Below are 22151 nucleotides of genomic sequence, written 5' to 3' on the forward strand. Positions count from 1 at the left end.
GGTGATCCGGAGTGGATGGTGTTCATCGTACGGGTGGTGTCTTCGGTGCTGACCGGGGTCCAGGCGCAGAGGGTGGTGGTGGGGGGCGTTGGTTCGGCGGTTGGGTGCGTGGTTGGTGCGCCGAAGCTGTTGGTGTATGTTGGCGATTTTGCGGTGGAAGAACGAGGCGAGTGAGTCGCAGAGGTCTTGTAAAGGAGTGATGTCGTTGTTTCCGGCGCTAGGGTTGGAGAGCTCTTTGACGATGCTGAAGAGTTCCTTGCTGTTGTGGGCGTTGTTGTCCAGTCTTTCTTTGAATGCTGTCTTCTTGGTGGTGCGGATCAGCTGGCGGTGCCTGCGGGTGGCGTGCTTGAGGGCGGTCATGTTGTCTGTGGTCTGGTCGTGGCGCCAGGCTTTCTCAAGGGTGTGACAGTTCTTCTTGGAGTCCTTGAGTTCGTCGGTGAACCAGGGGGCTTTCTTGCTGCCGGGTCTGCTGGGAGGGTTCTTCAGTGGTGCGAGGTCGTCGGCGCAGGCGGTCAGCCACTGTGTGAGGTTGCTGGCTGCTTCGTTGGGGTCCGTTGTGCTGGCGGGAGGGTTCCGGCTGAGGGAGGTGGTGAGCTGCTCGGCGGTGATCTTGCTCCAGCTCCAGCGAGGAACCTGTTGCGGGTGGTGGTGGGTCGTGGTTCTTCTGAAGCTGAAGTGGACGCAGCTGTGGTCAGTCCAATGAAGTCCGGTGGAGTGGCTGAAGGAGATGTGCTTGCTGGATGAGAAGACGGGGTCAAGCGTGTGGCCGACGTAGTGGGTGGGGGTGTTCACCAGTTGATTGAGTCCGAGGTTGGCGCGGTTGTCCAGCAGAGTGGTGGTGTTGCAGTCCTTGTTGTTCTCCAGGTGGAAGTTGAGGTCCCCTAGGAGGATGTAGTCAGCAGCGGGGAGGGCGTGCGGGCTGATGAAGTCTGCGATGTCTTTGTTGAATTGTGTGCATGGTCCCGGGGGTCTGTAGATGAGGGTGCCTCTGAGGGTCGTCTTGGGGTCGGAGTGTATCTGGAAGTGGAGGTGTTCGGCGGCGGTGAAGGTGTCGTCGGAGTTGGTCGTGATGCGGATGGTGTTCTTGTGTACGATGGCGATGCCTCCTCCAGTCTGGTTGACGCGGTCCCTCCGGGTGATCTTGTATCCGTCCGGGATGGCTGTGGCGATGTCGGGCGCTGAGGAGGCGTTCATCCAGGTTTCTGTGAGGAAGACGACGTCTGGCGATGTTGTGTCGAGGAGGTTCCAGAGTTCGACGGCGTGTCTGTGGACGGAGCGGGTGTTGAGCAGGATGCACTTGAGGTGGTTGTTGCTGGTGTTCGGCTTGGCGGGTGCGGTGCAGGTCCGGAGGCAGGTGAACTTGCAGGTTTGGCAGGTGAAGTGTCCATGGGTGTGTTTTGGGGTGGCTTGGTAGCAGGCGGGGTTCCGTCCGGCGTTGAGTGCGTTGAGGGTGGCGTCGTTGTAAGTCCGTCGTGTGGGCTGGCATCGTCGGCGACCAGGGGTCCCGGCGCTGGGCGCGGTCCAGGCGCGGACGGGCGCAGACGGGCTTGCCTTTGGCGCGCCAAGGGCGTGGCCGCTGCGCGGCCGCCATATGAGGGTAGAGGGAGGGAGGAGCAGCTGGGAGGTGGGAGCGGGGTGGCCAATGGAAAGAGAGGGGGCGGGGCCGCAGGGACGCAGCGGCGGGAAGGGAAAGCGGCGGGAACCGGGGCAAAACAGCGGAACAACAACAATGGGGAGACCAAGAGCGAGCGGGGGAACAGATAGAGAGTGGCACAGTGGCACAGGGATACAGAAAATAAAAGGTACAAGGGTTAAGGTAAATCGGACAACAGTAGCGGCGAGGACAGAAAGAAAAAGGCACAAGGGTTAAGGCAATAGGACAACAGTAGCAGTGAGTGGCACAGGGGTACAGAAAATAAAAGGCACAAGGGGTGAGGCAAATCGGACAACAGTAGCGGCGAGGATCAGGGCACACCCAGGCGCAGGGGCTGCGTGGCGGTGAGGGGAGCGACCTGCCTGCCAGGTGACAGGGTCAAGGGTCGCTCTCTCTACCGCTGCGCGGCCTCCATATGAGGGTAGAGGGAGGGAGGAGCAGCTGGGAGGTGGGAGCGGGGTGGCCAATGGAAAGAGAGGGGGCGGGGCCGCAGGGACGCAGCGGCGGGAAGGGAAAGCGGCGGGAACCGGGGCAAAACAGCGGAACAACAATGGGGAGACCAAGAGCGAGCGGGGGAACAGACAGAGAGTGGCACAGGGATACAGAAAATAAAAGGTTCAAGGGTTAAGGCAAATCGGACAACAGTAGCGGCGAGGACAGAAAGAAAAAGGCACAAGGGTTAAGGCAATCGGACAACAGTAGCGGTGAGTGGCACAGGGGTACAGAAAATAAAAGGCACAAGGGGTGAGGCAAATCAGACAACAGTAGCGGCGAGGATCAGGGCACACCCAGGCGCAGGGGCTGCGTGGCGGTGAGGGGAGCGACCTGCCTGCTGGGTGACAGGGTCAAGGGTCGCGATTCACAAAATGGCAGGCTTTGCATTTTGTTTAATAAATTATGGCAAAGTGAAATTTCTGTGTGCTATTTGTCACATGAGGTTAGGACTTGAGGACTAGATGAAGGTGACATAATAATATGTAAAACCATACCATATTCTGATGGCGTGGTTTCTTCTTCACATAACTGTGTGTATAAAAACAAATATAGTAAAAATATATACGTATGTATACAAATACGTGTGTCTATTTGTGTGTTGAATATCTATGTGAATAAATGAAAAAAAATTCTATAGATTAATTATGAATGCAATATTTCTATCTTATATAAAACAGCAAATGTGTTTCTTTTACCCTCCCGTTGTAATGGAAGGTGAGCTTGGAACATCATGAGAGGTATTTGCTGTACGACATCCTTTAGAGTGGGATATCCCTGACAAGCAAGAGAATATTTAAACGGTCAAAGCAAAGGAACAAATAAATCATCTACCAAGTCCTCAGTGAGGGTATACAACTTTGTACCACCAACACTGCCAGTAGTCTCATCACCGCCTTCAAATCCCTGCCTTTTTGTATTTAAAAAAAAAGTGTACGTAATGTGCCAGAGTACCCAGCGGTCATTATATATCTCCCCAGACCTAAGAGAATCACCATTTCACTGAGCACACTGGATCATGTACTCCAAATCAATAGGCAATTAAACATTCATACCCCCCCAAAATATACATACATTGATATTGAACAAAAAAAAGTAACCAAAATAGAATGCATTCAAAGTGAGAAGCCTAAAATGAGGCACAATGTTCACACCTGATGGCGACTAGCAACTTATATTAGGCAACTTCATAATAATAATAATAATAATAATAATAATAATAATAATAATAAATATAAGTTCCTTTCTATGGTTATGGAACTTTGAAGTGACTTGCAGTATTCTTCTCAGATACGGCATGGGGTACATCATTCCTTATAATACATGGTCACACCATCACATGCCCGACAAAGCACTTAAATCATCATCAACAAACTTTATGCGGTTTAATAAAAGAAAAACCATAAAAGTCATTCAAACATCAATAAAACATCTTCCAGGTCTCAAACTGACAGATGTAATACGACCAAGTTAATCTAAACAGAAATACATGAATCACAGTACAAAAATTTATCGCAATTTGACCTGAGTTTAACAGCGACCCGTAAAAATATGAGCGTATACAGAACAGTGTCGTTAGAAAGGAGTTGTAAAAAGATAAAAGCTGGTCTTACCCTCCTAAAACCCGCCTTTTTAAGGATGGGATAATAAATACCTTCCTTGAAACAGCATAAAAACTACAAAACATTAAAAAGTGCATCATGTCCTGAGGAGACTTACTGTCGCAGCCACAGGGCATGAGGCACTGACCTCTGTGGGAGCCATGAGGGTTTGCCAAGAGAAAATGGGACAGGTCAAGCCAAAACCGCGTCAGTAAAAAGCAATCATGGATGCTTTTAAGCCCTAGAAGATATAACTTGGTGGTTGGCACAGTTTTTAACACGATGTACTTGCACAGCTCTATTTCCTCTCTTTCACAGCGGCTCCTTCTTAAAAAACACTCTTTGGCCCAGGCAAGGTCCCCCTTACATATGGGCTCAGGATTAGCAAATAATTCTGTTCTGCTTAACCTGGAGAGGCCTACTCTTATATACTGGAGCCATCAGATACGCGAGACGTGGTCAAGGGAAAGACAATCCTGTAGGACGTCTTTACAAAGTTCACTTTTTTGCTTAGTCCAAATCTTAAGCCACAAAGCCAGGGGACGGAAAGCCAATTCGTCTGAAAAGAAAGACAACCCCAACTCTTCATGCACAACATAGGACGGGATGCTTGGTGGAACAGAAATGACCCGTCACAGGGAAGAAATTTTAGCGCTTTACAGGACCCCTACCCCATGTGGCCCCATATCTTGCACCCGTAACTGACCTTTGAGGTACATTTCGCTTGATAGATCTTCTGAAGAGCTCCTATTGGTTTCTCTCTCACTCTGCTAGCAAAGTTAAAATCGGCTGCAGAAGCTTTCACTAAATCCCCTTTTTTCCGGGCAAGCAAAGTGCACCAACTCACGGAGTCGTCAAACACTACTCCCAAGTAGGAAAAAGCATTTGTCTTGGGTATTAACGAGGGTCCAAGTTTAATGGTGAACTGCTCAGCTTGACGAGGTCCCGCATGCATAATGAATGACTTGGAATGATTAGCCGACAAATCCAAGTCCTCGATAAAGAGGGTTAAATCCTTCAGTAACAGTTGTAAACCCCTGGCCGTCCTCGCCAAGAGGACTGCGTTGTCTGCATATAGGAGGACCGGCAGGCTACGCTTGCCAACCTGGGGACAATCAGCTTTAGTGGCCAAGAGGGCCTTCTCTAAGGAATTAATTTATGAATTAAAAAGAAAGGATGCTAATATACACCCCTGACGCACCCCTCTCTTTATATCAAACTGTCAGGACACTTTCAAATCCTTTGAGTAACAAACAGCCGCCATTTTTTCACGGTAAAGATCCTTCAAAAATAAAACAATATTACTATCAATGCCAATAGAGGACATTAGCGGCCACAACTTGGGCCTTTTGACACAGTTGAATGCTGACGAGAGGTCCATGAAGGCTAGGTATATTGGCCCGGAACGAGCCACAGTGTACTTGTTCAAAACAATGTACAGATTTAGACATTGTTCCACAGTGGAATGGCCTGGGCGAAAACCATATTGAACCTCAGCTAAAAAATTGTTTTCCGCTGCCCAGGATGCAAGTCTATCCAGCACCATGCGACCCACCACCTTCACCACAGAGTCCAGGAGAGAAATGGGCCTATAACAAAGCGTACTGTCCCAATCTCCCTTTTTGAATACCAGGACTATATTAGCGATAAGGCCCAGGAATCTGGGTGGCCAACCTTAACTGTAGCATTAATAACAGCTGTGAGGACAGGCACCCAGGTCTCCACATGGGCAATGTAGAGATCAGGCAGGATCCCGTCTTAGACAGTCCCAAAATGCTGGCTCTCACCTCGTGTGGAGAAAACAAGATCCGCCTTGCCCTCTACCCTTTCCTGCTCCTCGGTTAATGAGACGTCCGACTGGAAGATACTCTCAATGTGGTGTACCCAGTCGTCCTCTGTACTATGGGCACCCAGTAGGTTAACATCATCTTCAGATGGAAGTGGGCAATTAATGATGCCCCAAAACTTGGAGCGGTTACGCAGTGTGCTTACCTCCACCAAATCACTCCAGGCCTCCTCCATCAGGGTGGACGGACGAGTTACTGGAGCAGCCTTGTACGCTCTTCGTAGGTCTTTGACCGCCACCGGATTTCAGAGCTTAACACCCAGGGCCTATCTCTGTTTCCTAGAGGCCTGGGAGCACGCCGAGTCAAACCACCTTGGACCTAGTTGCTTACGGCCCCAACCCGAGGCCCACAGCAACTTTCCTATGGCGGTGGACATTTTTCCGAATGCACCCACTATATCTGAGGCACTTGCCTCAACACATTTCTTGTTATATGAAAAGCACAAGGTTCTGTTCATACCCATATGACAAACATTACAGTTTCCACAAGTAAAGAAACCTCTAGGGCGTTTAAGCCAGGTACCGACAGCCGTCTGTCTGGTCGCTGCGTAACTCGGACACAATATTTCCCTAAAGGTTTCAAATCTTTTGTAGGTGATCGCAGGGTTATCTCCTAACAGAGGACCCATTCTCGGTGCCCCCTTCAGAATTTTTCAATGCCTATGGAGAATTTTGAATAGATCCTGGTTAAAATCAGAGTGTGTGGTTCAAAAGCCAGGCGTTCTTTATCGGGGATTTTTTTGTTGGTTTTGACTTTTAGTGTGTCAGTTCTACTCACACATCTAGTCCTACTAAGTGCTTTTTCCAGATCATGGTCCCTATAACCACTCTTTTTAAAACGCAGCAAAGAGCTCTGCACATGTTTTTCAAACTGGACATCATCACTACAGTTTCTGCTGATCCGAATTAATTCAACAAAAGATATAGCACGTTTAGAACTAGAGGGATGAGCACTGAGTTATGCATTGTGGATGTAGTATACGTCAGTAGGTCACTCGGGTTTTTAAACTAGTCACTCGTCTCTTTGACTGCTCTTCCATGTGCTTTCTGTCTGGTGGTCGGTGGTTCGTTTTTCGTATTCTTTCTTTCTGGATTTCTTTTCTTTAGGTCACTAGTGTAATATGAAATTTTACTCTACAGATAAATACTGTGTTTTAAGAATGTTTATATATCCATGACTAAGATTAAATAATTGAAATGATCCTATCCATAAAATGATGGGATTCTTGGTAATTTTTGTGAATTTTGTGTTTGTTTATATTATGTCTGTCTTGTTTTTTAAATGTTTTGATTTGTATTTATGTTATGTTCGCAGCCCTGATGAAGCCCTATTCAGGGCGAAACACGTTGGCTGCATCTGTCTTGTATCACGTCTCTGTGATTGAGGAACTATTAAAAGAAGCATTAACCTCATTGAAGAGTCCGGAAAGACTTCTTTTCTCAGCATTTGTGCCTTCATGTTTTGTTGCCTCTCTGTGTTTCTTTTTTCTAGTATTATTTCAGGCACTGCATCTGATGTACAGTGATGGTGTTGTTAGATGTGTGCAACTTATAAGTCTACTTTACTGCACTACCTGTGATGTTATGACCATTGCCTAACTGACAAAGTGGTTTATCTAATTGTGGACCATGTGTTTATATACAATATAAGCAATATTTGAATATAACCTGGTGTGGAGTCTCTTTTGTGGTGTATCTATTGTGTGTGTGATGTGCAAATGCTTTACACATTGCTTTTGGGAAGAGCCTGACTGCTCTGCCAAGCTACCAATGGGGTAAGCAGGGGTTATCTTGGGTGTGTAACTCCTTTAACCTGACTACAATGGTGGGTTCTGCCTGGCTTAGCTGCATACCCTAGCCAACCAGAAACCCCATCTCCATTAGGGACTAATCCAATAACAGTCTTAAGGATCACAATTGACCTAATAAATGAGTTCTGAAACTCATTCATTTCATAAAACTTTATTCGGTTTTACAGTGTGAAAACCATAAAAGTCACAATGTATATACACATCCCATAAGGAAAAAAAAAACATTAAAATAATTTACAGTCCATAGCCATAAAAGATTACAGAATAAAATATGGCAGGTACAATAAGTACATTACAGTGCAAAAATAGAAAACACATAAGAGACATACCTTAAAAACTATGAGTACCTCCTCCCCCTGAAATAACTAATATTTTAGGCAGGCCCTGGTTCTCACCAAAGATTTCAGATAGCCTACAATAAAGATTATACAGTCTGGTTTCAACAGCTGTAAATACAAAAGTGCTGGGCGAACCTGGTTAAAATTAAGCCTCTTTAAGAGGGGGGAGTAAAAAATGTCTCCAAGGTACTTCGTAGAATTTACAAAGGAACAAAGTGTAGCAGGTCCTGTGGAGACAGGTTGTCGCAACCACAGGGTGCTAACACCTGTCCTCTGCTACACCCTTTCGGAACGGCAATTAAAAGATGGAAAAAATCGAGACGAAACCTGGACAGTAAAAACCGCTCATAGGTGGTCAATGTTCCCAAAAGGTATGGCTCAGCCAATGGATGGGTTTTAAGGGTCAGAAATTTACGGACACTTGGTTTGCATAATTCCTGTTTGTCTCTTTCTAGCTTCCTGGTGCAAATAAATGCTTTTTTAACCAGTTCCACATCCTTTTTTGTTATAGTTGACGGTTTTAAGAAAAGTTCCGGGCGCCCCAACTCCGCAAAGCGACCTCTAACATACTGCAACCATGGAATTCTGGACATATGTTCCAGGGTCATACAGTCTGTTCGGATCTGCTGGGTGAGCTTTAGCTCCTTATTTGGCCAGCACTTAAGCCAGAACACTAGGGGACGCAAGGCAAGAGCATCACATAAAAATGGGGCCCCCAGTTCTTCATGAGCTATTAGGTTAGATAAACCGGTTGGCATTCCCAGTAGGTGCTTTAAAAAGTTATTCTCTGCCACCTGCAGCACATCAGCTGTGGTATACCCCCAGACTTCACTGCCGTAACATGCAGTTGACACACCCTTAGCCTGATAGATTTTCAGCAATGCTGCAATTGGGGGCTTCTCCATCTTAGCAGCAAAGTTGAAAATGGCGGCAGTTATTCGGATAAGCTCCCCCTTTTTCCTTAGAATGAGGGGCCCCCACTTCAAGCGATCATCCAACAGGACCCCCAAGTATGAAAAAACTGATGTTGTGGGGACCTTCGCAGAACCTACGGAAAAAGAATACTTTTTTCGTGGGATGAGCCCCTACCTGCAAGATATAGGATTTTGCATTATTAATCGCTAAGTCACGGGACCCCATAAAATTTAAAAAAGCATCTAGTAAAGAGTGGAGTCCTCTAGCGGTTCTCGCTATCAGGACGGCGTCATCCGCATATATGAGGACGGGAAGACGCCGGTGACCTACACACGGGAAATCCGCCCCCGTAGCTACCAGGGCTCCTTCAAGATCATTGATGTATAGGTTAAACAGGAAGGGGGCAAGAATACAGCCCTGCCTCACCCCTTTTTCGATATTGAATTCCTTGGAAACCCGCAGATCCTGTGCATATCAGATATTTGCCTTGGTATCCCTATGCAGAGCCATTAGAAAGTCCACAATGGAGGCCTCCACCCCCATGGCCCTCATGGACTGCCACAATTTGACCTGGTTTACACAGTCAAACGCGGAAGATAGGTCCATGAAGGCCATGTAGATCGTACCTGGGCGGGCCATCGTGTACTTGCCAAGGATCAGGTAAAGGTTTAAACATTGGGTCACCTTCTACCTCCCCGCACGAAACCCATATTGGGTGTCGGCAAGGATATTATGCTCCTCTGCCCATAAAGATAGTCTTTGCAATAGTACCCCTCCCACCACCTTAGCTACAGAGTCAATGAGAGAGATAGGTCGGTAGCAGTGCGTACTGTTTCGATCCCCCTTTTTAAACACTGGCACGATGGTAGAGATGGCCCAGGATTCGGGGCTACTGTCCCTGGCCGCTGCATTCAATACAGCTACCAGGATCGGGGCCCAGAAAGATGGATCCGATTTGTAAAGGTCCGGCGGAATTCCCTCCGGTCCAGGAGCTTTGTTACTGGTTAGGCCCGCAATTCCCGCCTCCACCTCTGTTAACTCAAAAACCAGATAGTCAGTGTTTGTTGCCCGGGGTAACTGGTCGTGGTGACCCATGAAACCCTTAAACATGGATGAAAAGTGGGCCACCCATTCCTCTTCCGTGAAGTGGGAGTCTAAGATGTTGCCTGTGTCTTCGGAGAACAGGGGTCTGTTGACAATGCCCCAAAACCGTGTGCTATTCCTTAATGTGCTAGACTCTAGCAACTCCCTCCATGCCTCCTCCTTCAGAGCTCTCTTACGGGTAGCTAGAGCCTGCTTGTATCCTGTACGACATGCCCTTATGTATGGGGGGTTTCTCGGAACAACTTTCAGGGCCTCCTTTAACTTACGTGCTGCCTGGGAGCAAGAGGAATCAAACCATCTTGGGTTTGAGTTAGATACCTTACAGGCTGGAGCCCTCAGAAGTTCCCCTGCTTTGCGTGAAATGGCGCTGAAGGCACAAAGAACATCCCTTGGTAGACTCTCCGGTTGGACACAAAGAGCAAGTTCGGCTACACATGAGTCTCTCACCTCCCTGTGAAAAGCATCTGGGTCAATCTGGGACCATTTAAGGCGGCGCCCGCCGTCTATAGGTCTCATGGTTCCCAGTACCCTTCCCCTAGATTTGCGGGATAGAAATACACCACAGACGTATACACAAAGGGGATTGTGATCACTAAAACCACTGCCCTTGATGGTAAACCTCTGAAAAAGGGACTGAGAGGAGGAAGAAATTAAAATATGGTCTATAAAAGATCCGGTACCTCTCCCTTTGAAGGTAGGAGTCAGGGTTTTACGGTTTGGAGCAGAGAGGGACATTAATGTCAGTAAGTCAAATTCATTGACTAGATTGTTTAATTCATCCCCCTTTTTTCAATGGTCAAAGTGAAACCCCCTCATTCTGTGGCATCCCATGTCGGACATATTTGTGATCCTTGGGTCGCCCCAGGGGTGAGTATAAAAATCTCCCAGCACCATCAAGGGGTGTAAGCTGAGATCACATAACTTCCTTAGATAGTGACTCAGCTGTATGATGTTACCTTCCCCCTTTTTACTATTCGGTGAGTTATAAAATATGATCAGGGTCATTGTATTGTTCCCCTTCTTAAGTGTGATGGCCTGAAGGCCCTGGCTAAAAGGAGGGCGAATTTGTACTGGGCAATCAACGGCCAGGGAGATATAAATAACCAAACCTCCTTTGGCTCTACCACTGGGTGACGGGGAAGCAGGAACAAAATAAGCTTTAAAACCCTCCAGAAACAAGTTGCAGTCCACTAACCAGGTCTCTTGAAGGCAAATTACTAAGAATTGCCTAACAGACTGTAACCATAAAGGATACTGGAACTTGTTTGCCAGGCCTGCTATGTTCCATGATAGAACATTACTGTCTGCATCATAAGATGTCATCTCTATTTGTGGTGGTGAAAGGGGAATCATTTGCACTGTCTCTATCTCGGTTGCCGGGATTGAGTGGGCCCTCTGTTGGTGCATTGACTCTACTACAGTCACGTCAGAAACATCCAGTCAATCGCATTCCTCCAACCCCGATAGCATAGAAAATCTGTTGGCTAATGCTAGGGTAGGAGGCACAACAGGAGCAAAGTGAGGCCCCCATGAATAACGTGTACTGTACAATGGTTGTGGGAACCCTCGATTGTTGCCTACAGGGTTTTTATAAGGCCGTCTGGCTTGTGAGGGTTCCCTATCCTCATTTCCCATTTTGTACCCATGAGATTCAGCTCTATAGAAGAAACCCAATGGAAATGCCTGTATTGTGGACCCAGGAAATGAAACTCTGTATTCTCCCTAAGCATTTGTCTCCATCTTAAAAACACACTTTTAACCTACACTCTATCCAGCTTGGAGAGATTCTGAGATATATCATAAGTCTCAAGCCAATCTATTTTGTGGTAAGTCATTTTGATATATTTTACCAAATAAGCACATGGCTTGAGTCAGTATTCAGGGAAATCATAAGGATCTCCTGGTTCAAACTGTAAATCCATATGAGATTCGCAGTCGCGGCCGGCATGTCTCATGGGTGGAGGGGCCGTGTGGGGTGGGGGAGGGGGTCTCGCAGGTGTTCGTGCAGGCGGGGGTAATTTAAATTAAACAATGAACTTACCTTACCGGGTCCTGTGCCGTCTCAGCTCCTGGCCGAGTCCCGCGTTTTCCTGAAAGAGGAAGCGGCCAGCCTCTCTCCCCTCCCCTAAGCCAATTGTTGGGGATGCCGAACAGCCATGCGTCTACGGAGAGGCCATTTTCTCCATGTAGGCTGCATGCAGCCTACATGGAGAAAAGGGAGAGTGCGAATGACTGGTTTGGTCGGCCCCAGAGGGCCGACTAAACAGTCAGGGCCCGCAGCATTGAGCAAGCCACTCCTCACCTGCTCTCAAGCAGACCCGCCTGCTTGCCCCCAACCAAACCCTTCTGCTTTCTCGAAGTGCGAGAAGCAGAAACATAAAATGGTAGCTTTACTATTCTAAGTTTCTGCTTCTCGCACTGTGAGAAAGCAGTGGACGACGCTCCTCATCCCTAATGGAGGCGCCGCCCCTGGAGATTCTAGGATACTTTAATTTTCTCTTTCGGAATGCCTAAATCACTACAAATTAAAATGTAATGTGCTGTGGATTGGTCCAAGTAGGTAAAGGCAAAATTGGTCTTCTACCTGCAAGCTAACAATGTGAATGGTACCCCAAATATAAGCTTCAATGGTAACAGCAGTGATATTCATTGTAGTGTGCAGATTTCCTTACATCTAATGAATTGTTCGCTACAAGGGCTGCAAAATTAGACATGGCCCCCACTGACCGCATACATTAAAGATTTCTAGAAAAAAATTAATTGCTTCACCCTTGACCCTTCTGAAACAGAACCCATAAATATGGAAAGCTCATTACTTGGTTTCAAACTTTACCTTTAATGGTGAAAGTAAAGCAAGACAGGGATACATTTTGAACCCAAACTAGGGCATCCCCTCAAGCATTAATCAAGTTGGTTAGTGCAAAGGGTAAAAAAGAGATGGGGTAGGACACAGCTCTGTCAAACTCCACTAGTTAAACCAAAGTTATCTGTGCAACTGTCCATGGGGCCACATCTCACATTGGTTGAAATGCAACTGTTTCAAGAAATTTAGCCACATAGATTTTAGGTTGCATCAAATTTTAGTCCTGTTCACTTGATCCAAAACTGGACTGAGAGCCATAAAAGGCAGATGTAAGTGAGAACAGTTGCATTTTTGTACAGACGCAACCCAAATGCAATATACTTATCAATGAATTTTACAAAATTCTTAAATAAAATAGTAGAACGAGACAATATCAGCATGCATAATTAACACTAAATATTATCTCTCCACAGTAGGATGGACAAATACAGCCACACTGCCTCCAGACCCAACACAATTCTAAATAGCTCCCCATATGACAATAACCAAAGGATCAGATTAAACTGGGTTAATAGCATAGAACAGAAACATTTTAAGGGAAGTGGGCAGTTGCCCAGAGCCTCCACCCTTCAAGGGGCACCCGGAGAAAGTTAGCTCTGTCTATGTGACCTCTGCCTATTCTATTTTCCCCATTTAAACCCATCTCCCTCAATGACTTCATATTTGACTGTCTCCCTCTTCCCAGTGTCACTTTAAGAATTGGTGGGGCCCGGTAAGACATATGTCAACTGTTTTTGTGTGAATCAGATTCTGAAAATTTACATATTTAGCGTTGTTTGGAATCATGCTGGCTTGAATTAGCTGAACTGGGCAATAAAATACAAAGATTATCTTTACAGGTGGCCCCAAAATGGGTCTTACCCGGGTCACCCAAAATCCTTATGAGGATACTGCATTGATATATCTGATCCAGAAATGCCTTCTCACCAAGCATGATCCAAAATGTGGAACTAAACTTCTTGAGCCAAAATCTCCCTTCTGATTGTCCAAGCGGAGATAACTACATCATGTGAATGGATTCCCTTGAAAATGTTTAAAAGGCTGTCCACTGAAATGAGGAATGTTGGCCTTGCTGTGGTCAATGTCCAAGAATATTAAACAAATTTCCAGGTACCTATTCAACTGAGCCAAGTTGTCATGTCTTTGCTTCTTGCCTACTGTGAAGAAACTCACATAAGTGTTGATGGCCGGCTCCAGCAGTTTCTTCAAAAGCAGTATTTTCCTTTAAAAAAGTAGGAAAACCTGCTATACTGTGTGTGGTGGGCATGGGTGTGCTAAAGCAGATGTAGCAGCAGTGTAATATGGAGCTTATCAAGCCCAACATCGTGCATAACCTCTTTGTTGTTGTTTTTTGCTCTGTGGGAAACGAACAATGAACTGGTATGCAGCCTGAGGGATTTCCAGTGGCTGCAACATTTTCAAGCATTCTACTTTTCACCCTTTTTAGGTCTCGGCTAGGCAGCGCATTCGCTGTCTTGTCGAGAGATGCTGTATACAGTATGGTGACGGAAGCTCCGCCCACTTTCCTCCTAGCTTTACCCATCTTTTTAATTGGCCGAAATAATAAATTCTGCATTGTGATTGGTGTTCGGAAAGTTAGTCCCGCCTCCTGACGACCATGTCGTCATTTTTCTCCTTCCATGGCTATCAGCTCCTTTGCTTTAAAAACTCTTTAGTTCCCCTGCCCGTCCCCGTTCCCTCTCACAGTGCATCACTTCTCTGCCCACCACAACCCTCCCCTCCCCCCACTCCCATTCGTGCCCTTTTGGACGCCTGCACTTTGTTTACAATGCAATAGGGCTCGCGTAAATACGAGTCCTATTGCATTTGTAAATGCTTGTTTGAACCTGGGATTGGCTGAGTGCATTCGCACTCTATTTTGCCTGACTTGTCCTCAATACATGCGCAATACAGACGTTACCTGGAAGCGGAAGCGTGGCTAAAATAAGGCAGAAGGGTGAATGTCAGCAGCAGCATGGGAGCTGTAAAGCAAATGCGCGTCCCGCAGTGCGCTTTACCAAGGGCAGGCAGGAGCCTCAGCTTGCAGTCACAGGGGATGAGGGAAGATAGGTGCAGCTTTACAGAGGGCAGGCAGGAGCCTGAGCTTCCACACAAAGGGAACATGGGAAGGTACGTGCAGCCTGTGCAGGGCACCGTAGCTCTCCATGCACCCCTGCCTTTTTAAGCGCGGTCAACAATAACAAGTGTCTATCAGCTATTTTAACGGCGCTTGTTTTTTAAAGAGCCTCATTTTTTGTTTTGTTCGAGTGCTTGGATTATATGGCGATCTCATTGAACTGATATGACTGGAATATAGAAGTGGCGTCTCTGGTGCCATGACATCCTGGGGCTTCGCAGCGCTACAGGGTTCGTGGGCGCGATCCCTGCTAACACAGGTCAATGAACATGCTGTAGATGAGTGTGCGTAACCAGGGGGATTCCACCGCCGAACTCTACTATTTACCCGTTATAAATCCATGTCCGACCAGAAATGAGGTGGGGGCCTCCAAACCCCTATCGCTTCCTACGGCAGATGCGGACCCCCGCTTTCACCCACGTGGACCTCAGAGGTCTCATTAGAAAGGATGAACAGAGAAAACCCCCTTGGAAATCGCTCTGTATTATTGTAGCACTGTCCTGGACAAACACATTCCTAGACGCTTTGTCGCCCTATGACGGATCCCGGTATTTGCAGGCTCAGAAGATTGTCACGTTGTTTGACGTTATGTTATCGACTTTTGTATTTAGCACTTTCTACAACTCGAAGCGCTTCCACGGTCTGGGCGTCCTCACAGACTGGAGCTGTAGTGGTCCGGAGCCAGTACGTGGTCGGTGTATTATAGTACACTACTGGTCCGTGGGCCGTCCCAAAACAGGGCCTACTAAGCCCTTTATTCTTATGAGGTCAATAAAAACGGCACCACTTAACTGGGTAGTAACACCAATGTTCATCTAAACACAAGGGGTACTTTACTTTATGTTTGCGACTCAGTAGCATTGTTTTAATGTCCTGTGCAGAATTATAGAGTAATGTTAAAGACGGGGGGGGCTAAGGACGACTCCCCACCCACAGCCTCTTGCAAGCAGTGCCGATTGGACAGCTCCCTGTGCAGATGAAGCATGTACGCGGCACTATAAAGTACTTTCTGTCACGTAGGAGGCGGATTGGATATCCCGGCACGCCTCTGTTCGCACTCGCGTCTCGCTGGTTTTATAAAGTTTCCTTTTTTTTTGTTTGAGTGCTTGTTTTAAATGCATATTCACAGAATATGGACGTGACCCCGAGGCTCCAACCTTGGTTTCCAGGCACCAAAGTCGGCAATCGAACCGAGGACCACATCCTCTCACTTTGCCTAACAGTTTGATGAAACTGTCTAATCTGCCAGAATAGCCCAGGTTCTGTTTACCTAATGTGATGTTCTCTTCCCTAATATGGTTGGCTGGTCCTCATGTGCCTCGCTGGCTGATTCTGGAAGCACAATTTTCTGGCATTACAAGCTTGAATGATCAAGACTTTATTGACAGTCCTTGAGCCTTTCACTCATATCCACAGCAATCGGAGCATGCTGTCACTCTCCTCTGTATGTCCTGCAAGACACGAGGATGTATTGAGGGTAACACATTTGATTTTATTGGAAATAATAATAATGTGTGAATCAGCTGAGCAGATAGCAGCATCTCTTTGGTGGTCTTGATGGAGTCATGCCAAAACACAGATCGGCACAAGAAAGCAGAGGCGCCCTGCCACGGCCTGTGTGGCTGACGGGGACAGGTATATGTGTGTGTGTTGGGGGGCGTGGGCAATGCAGAAAAGATCCCGGTGATGGGGATGGGTTAAGAGCCGAGCCGGGGGTCTGCTGTCACCTGCCGGTGGCAGCTGCACAATAGACTGCAGTGTTCTGATCCTCTCGGTTGCTGGTGTGAGAAGTAGTACCACCAGGTCCACAAATGCTCCTGGGGCAAGAAGTGCATGCTTGAGGATTTAGGGTTGCAGATCCCATGGGGGAGGGGGTCACTGTCTCTAGGATCTTCGTGGCCCTGATGAGTGCCCAGGGAGCAGGGCATGTTGAATGGGATATAACCTGTACTCCTATCCACGGTGTCTTCTTGGCTGATGGTGAATGTGTACAGAAACACATGCATGGGGCCTCCTGGGATGTGGCTAGTGGTGGTCAAGGGTAGGGGGGTGCTTTCTGCTCATATGGTTGGCACAGCCCTACACCCCGAATCTCCACACCTTGAGGAAGGCACCGTTGCCCTCATACACTGCTGTCTATTGTTACTGTGCAACTGTGCAGTGTGCCTGTGTCTGAGAGTTACCCTGAAGAACCCATGCAGGGCAAGAGATGGCAAGCGACACACCATTGGTCTACTGTGGTCTTTGTGCCATCAGCCTTCGTGTGTCTGGATACCCTGCAAAGAGAATGGGTACCTCTAGTCCTATAGGCGGGCTGTGTGTCATGGAGCGTGAAAGCCTGTGCCCATAGCCAGTGTCACACAGGATGTGTGATAGGTAACCTCTTTCACGAGAATATAGTAGTCGAATGTGTTTTCAAATGGCCATGATATGGAAAGATGAACCGCAGCCTGCTGTGTGTACATGTACGTTAGCGCTGTCTATGTGTCTGTCCAACGCACGTCCTGTCTCAGTACATCTTGTTAGTGGCGTTCGCACATATGGTATTTCTGTCACACCATTTCCTGTCGGTGTCACCCGGTGTGCTGTGCAGGTTTCTGTTATCAGCAAGAATAAATGCTCACGTTCTGGAGCTGTGCCTCGAAGGAGACTGCCCAGGAGCGCTGAATGAGTGAGTAACGTGTGTCTTCGACTCGAGTACTCCCTGCCACTGTCACAGGTCTCTGTGTGCTCTGTATATGTTATGTATTTGAGCTGTGTGTTGTCTGTTGGCATTTCTGTGCTCACCTCTGTGCTCCTCGTCTGATGTATGTTTGACTATGTATTCGTATATCCCAGGTCTGAGCGTCTGTTTATGTACCCAGCATCTTAATGTGTTATGTTTGTGTGCTTATCTTATGTTTGTGTGCCTGTGTGTTTGTGCATCAGTCTATAGTGTCTCTTTGTATAACGTCTGACTGCACGTTCTCCGTGTGTAAGTGTTGTCACAGTGCCTGTGTACATTGTGTATATATGCGTATGTTGGTGCTGTCTGTGTGTATACTTTGTACCGGCATGCTCCGTGGGTACATGGTTTTGTGTATTCGTCGGTCTGCATGTTTGTCTGTATGCTTCTTTAATGTCTTTGTATCTCTTTACATGTGTTATGTTTGCTCTTCGGTGTCCATATCTTGCCTTTGTTTGTTCCTGTGTGTCTTCTGTATGCATGACTTGCTTCTGACCTAATGGTAGTGTATGTTATATGCCTCTGTATATATCTCGAGTTTGTGTCTCCATATGCATGCCTTATGTCTCTGTGCCTGCATGTATTTCATGGTTTTGTATGCATGGCCTTTGTGTGTGCCTCTGCACTCATGTCTGGTTTGTGTGTCTGTTGCATGTTTTAAATCTGTGCATCCATATGCACCTCTAATGCACACAAGCCTGTGTTTCCACTGTGCCTGTATGCATGTTTTATGTCAGTGTATCTGTATACCTGTCTTGATTTTGTGCCTGCTTCAGGCGGGAGAAGGGCATCCGATATTGTGCAGGCACTGCTAGCCTTCCACGGTCCACCGAGAGAATTCAGGGTATGTAAACACGCCGTGCTGCCCTGTGCCAGAGAATTCAGGAAGGGGATTTCTACTGAGGGGAAGAAAACACAGAGGGATGCCTATGTTAACGGTCAGTGCTACAGAGTGCTCTCTGCCCTGTACTAATATCAGGATATATTGTGATAGGACGTTGTTTTTGTTAGGCAAGTATTTAGGGGTGGGGTAAATCCAGCCACAGGTCACGCCTGCGGACCTTTCAGATGAATCGTCCTGTCAGTCCAAATAAATTGTCTTCCACTAGTACCCGTAGACAATAATATTTTTTTCTAATCTTGTATTTTCAGTGATATGACCACCGAAGGTCCTGCTTTTACATTAAAAACTGAGCGTCTGACTATACCATGTCCAGCTCAAAGGCAATATTTCTCTCCATGTGTTCCCATACCTGGCATGTCACGAAGTTTGGTGATTATTACTTTCCCTCTATGTTAAAGAACAGTAGATGTTTCAGCACCCAGGCTAATGTGCTGCATAGCTAAATACATATAAGGTCCCAAAGGCGAGACAGATTGCATTGCAAATGCTTGTTGCTCAAATGGGGGCTTCTACTCACCGTGCCACAGGACTGAAGTTGCGCTGCATTGATGAGGCTCAGAAAGTCTGAAACCAGTCTGTGATTGCTTGTGTTCCTATTAAGTAGAAACCTGGAAGTTCGGGCTGAACAGTTCTTGTTGGTGCAGGTACCAGTCTGATTTACATAAGATTGGCCCCAGTCTTGAACAGCATAATGGGCAAAAAATCATGGTTTGGAAAAGGCAGACTGAGCCACTGACAGTGCTGGAAGTTTTGCAAGAATTCCACCCATCACAATTTTTGTTTTTCTCAGTGTGATGTTTTAAGTCTGACAGATATACATACACCAAATGTGTGGTCTGTCCTCACTGTGCTCCAGGGCTCTATCTGCATCACACTGAGTAGGTCGAACACGGCAAATACTCATCTGGGGATGCTTGTGTTGCCGTTCTGAGGTTGCCTAGCCTGGCAAATGAGACTGGATTGTTCCTATTGGAGCTGGACCAAGGCTTATTTTCATAACTTTAGTCTCCGTTTTTTGGGGCATTGTGAACAAATAAATATGGATTGTGATGAGCACCACACCGTAGCCTGTGGCTGAGACCTCTGCAAGCATTCCATCCATCCATGATCCGTTTTACGTTTTTTACAGTGTAATGTCCAAGAGGTATGCCCAGTCACCAGTTCCGCGATCGTTATGCCACATGACGTAAACTGCACTGCTTTGATGTGGCTCACAAAGGTCCAAATAGGTCTAGGGTTCCTTGTGCTTCCATTTAGAGATGACCTGGCCTCTCGGTGTGGGTCTTATCTGTTTCTAAGTGGAAAGTACTAAGACTAATTTGCATGTGGTTGGATCATGTCTACAGTGGAACAGACTGGAATTCAGAATGAAGACGTTCGAATGCCCAAGACTTTTGCAAGCATTCTTCCATTGCCTTGCTTTGTTTACTCAATGTGACACCCAAGATTTATCTGTAGATAAAATACACCATTAATCTGAATGGAATATCCCACACCATCTCAAGGGGCAGGACAAGAAATCTCTCTTGGCAATCACCACTTTGGGTGCACATGGAGAGCAGGTCACGGCTCAGTCATATTTGCAGGTACGTCTGTACATAATCTACCTTATTCTGAGCCTCAGGGCTTTCCGATGAACAGCCAGAGTGATGCCGTTTTTATCCTGTGCACTGGCCCATGATTGGTGGCAGCTCCTGATTCAATCCCCTACCCACCGCCAACATTTCTACCAACTAGCCATTCATGTTTTGCAACAGTTCCGTAATTTCGATCTATAAACTTTCCCATAAACCTTTGTTCAAGATGGGATTAGGATTCTGGATTCCGAGCTCCCAGACTCCTTTGAGGTTCCGCCCTATGGAAATCCAGATCCACTCCCTCTGACTGACCAGGAACAAGATTCTTCCACCTGCGATCAGAGACGAATGTTGGGTATTAGCCAAAGGCTTCTTCCCGATAGCCCTTACTTGACTATGTCAAAGTGTTCATTCAGCTTTGGGCATATGTTTAACCTGTTCACTCAAAACTGTCACATTCCAAGATCAGTGGTCAATGATAACCAGTCACCAACATTCCTGGTCACAGGAGCTGCATTATTGTTCTGACTGTGCAGCTCATTGGAGAATACACACCGTCGGAGGGAAGTCCAGTAGAACTGAAGCAATGATAAAGCTTGGAGGCAGAAGAAAACATTTTGCAAGTATTTAAAAATCTACCTTCACTATTGAACTTGATTTTGTGATAAATATTTAAAAGAAACTTTAATAACACGCTTATTTTTTTTTAATTGTTTTTAGAGAAATTATAAAAATTAAACCCCATCCAGACCCTGCCAAAGAAAATTACAAATTGACCAGATGAACTAAAACAGCATTTTGTAGCTACTCGCTGCAGGGACTTAACATTTAACACGTTTCTAGATTAGGCTACAATACTCACCGACTGGAAACCCAGCTAATATATACAAATAGGTTTTTCTACAGGTCAGAGCACTTTCCTTTGCTGTGTGTTAATCTGTGGTAGTGCAGGGTTAAATGCTGCAGCCTGAACCGGATGCCTTGTTTTTGCAGTCTCCACAAATAAGTGACATAAATATACACTGCAGCCCACGTGTCATTTAACTTTTACACCATGGATGAACTTCCTGTCCCAACTTACTGTAGTTTGACTTAAGAACTAAACCATTTATTCTAGCAAATTGTACCTTCGGTTTAAGGGGCAAAGCACAGTTTTAGGTACAGAGCACACAAGCTGCGAGACTGAATGGCAGCCTCAAATTACCCAAAATCACAATGCCAGCTAAACCTAAAACTAAATTGTAAAAAAATCCTGAGGATATCATATGTAGAAAGGTAAAGCCGCTACACTCCTAAACAAAGAAATAAAACAAAAGTGGAAGTGTCAGGGGGAGGTAGGGGAAAAATACACAAAACAACTGCAGCAGTGGCCAATTTTTGTTTGCCAATGTTGGGAGGATACCCGCAGTGAGCGACTTTATTTTAGTTTGCTCACCCTCGATCACTGAGCGCGCCCGCATGTAGGCAGTATTTATTTTTGGCGTGCATGCTTGCTTTCGGTTCAATTTTTCAAAGAAAATGTTCAAAGGACTGACTCAGAAAAAGTTCATAAAATTACTTGACTGTAACAATAATTTCCAGTGAATTAAAGAGTTTGTTTTTAATCTAAAGCTCAGATTTCATGCATAATGTGCACACAACTGAAAAAGTCTCACCCTTTAGGACACTGGGGTGTTCTCAGGTCTTCACACTCTTCGTCTACCCAGCTTTTGTTTCCTAAAAAAAATTCAGATATATTTCAGCATCTTTTCAGCCTCATACAAATGATAGAAAAGCACATATTCATATTCCAACAATTGATATGCAGCACTTTGTGTCAACAGAGAGGAAGTTTGTGATAATCATAAATCTACACACGCATTTAAACAAAATATATGTCGTGAGATATCCCTGGCAAAAAAGATATTTGTGATAAAACCCCATGGAAGCTAAATTCTCGTCTCAGTTCAGCAAATTGGTCTGACTGGATAATGATGCACATCTGATAGATATGTCAAGCAAAAACATCAAACACTGGATTTATATTGTGTTAAAGTGAAAGTGCACACAAAGTGCATTTTAGGTCTCTGCTGAAGACAGCTTTATTTGTATATAGGCAGACCTATGCATTCAGTGTAGAGTTCATGTCTGCCTCACTTGCCTAATCATGATTCAAAGGCTTTCCTCCATACTCTTGTTTTCCTC

At 46.2% G+C, this 22151-nt stretch overlaps 1 protein-coding gene across 1 annotated transcript in view; it reads right to left on the reverse strand.

The window, feature by feature from the left end:
- Positions 1-22151, reverse strand: part of ENPP1 (ectonucleotide pyrophosphatase/phosphodiesterase 1) — a 519644-nt gene that overhangs the window by 259517 nt on the left and 237976 nt on the right. Inside the window, exon 5 of the mRNA XM_085611568.1 lies at positions 21623-21683. Within this exon, the coding sequence (XP_085467694.1) occupies positions 21623-21683 (61 nt within the window). The remainder of the gene's footprint in view (positions 1-21622; positions 21684-22151) is intronic.

Source organism: Triturus cristatus, chromosome 6, assembly GCF_964204655.1.
Source record: "Triturus cristatus chromosome 6, aTriCri1.1, whole genome shotgun sequence".
Classification (NCBI taxonomy): domain Eukaryota; kingdom Metazoa; phylum Chordata; class Amphibia; order Caudata; family Salamandridae; genus Triturus; species Triturus cristatus.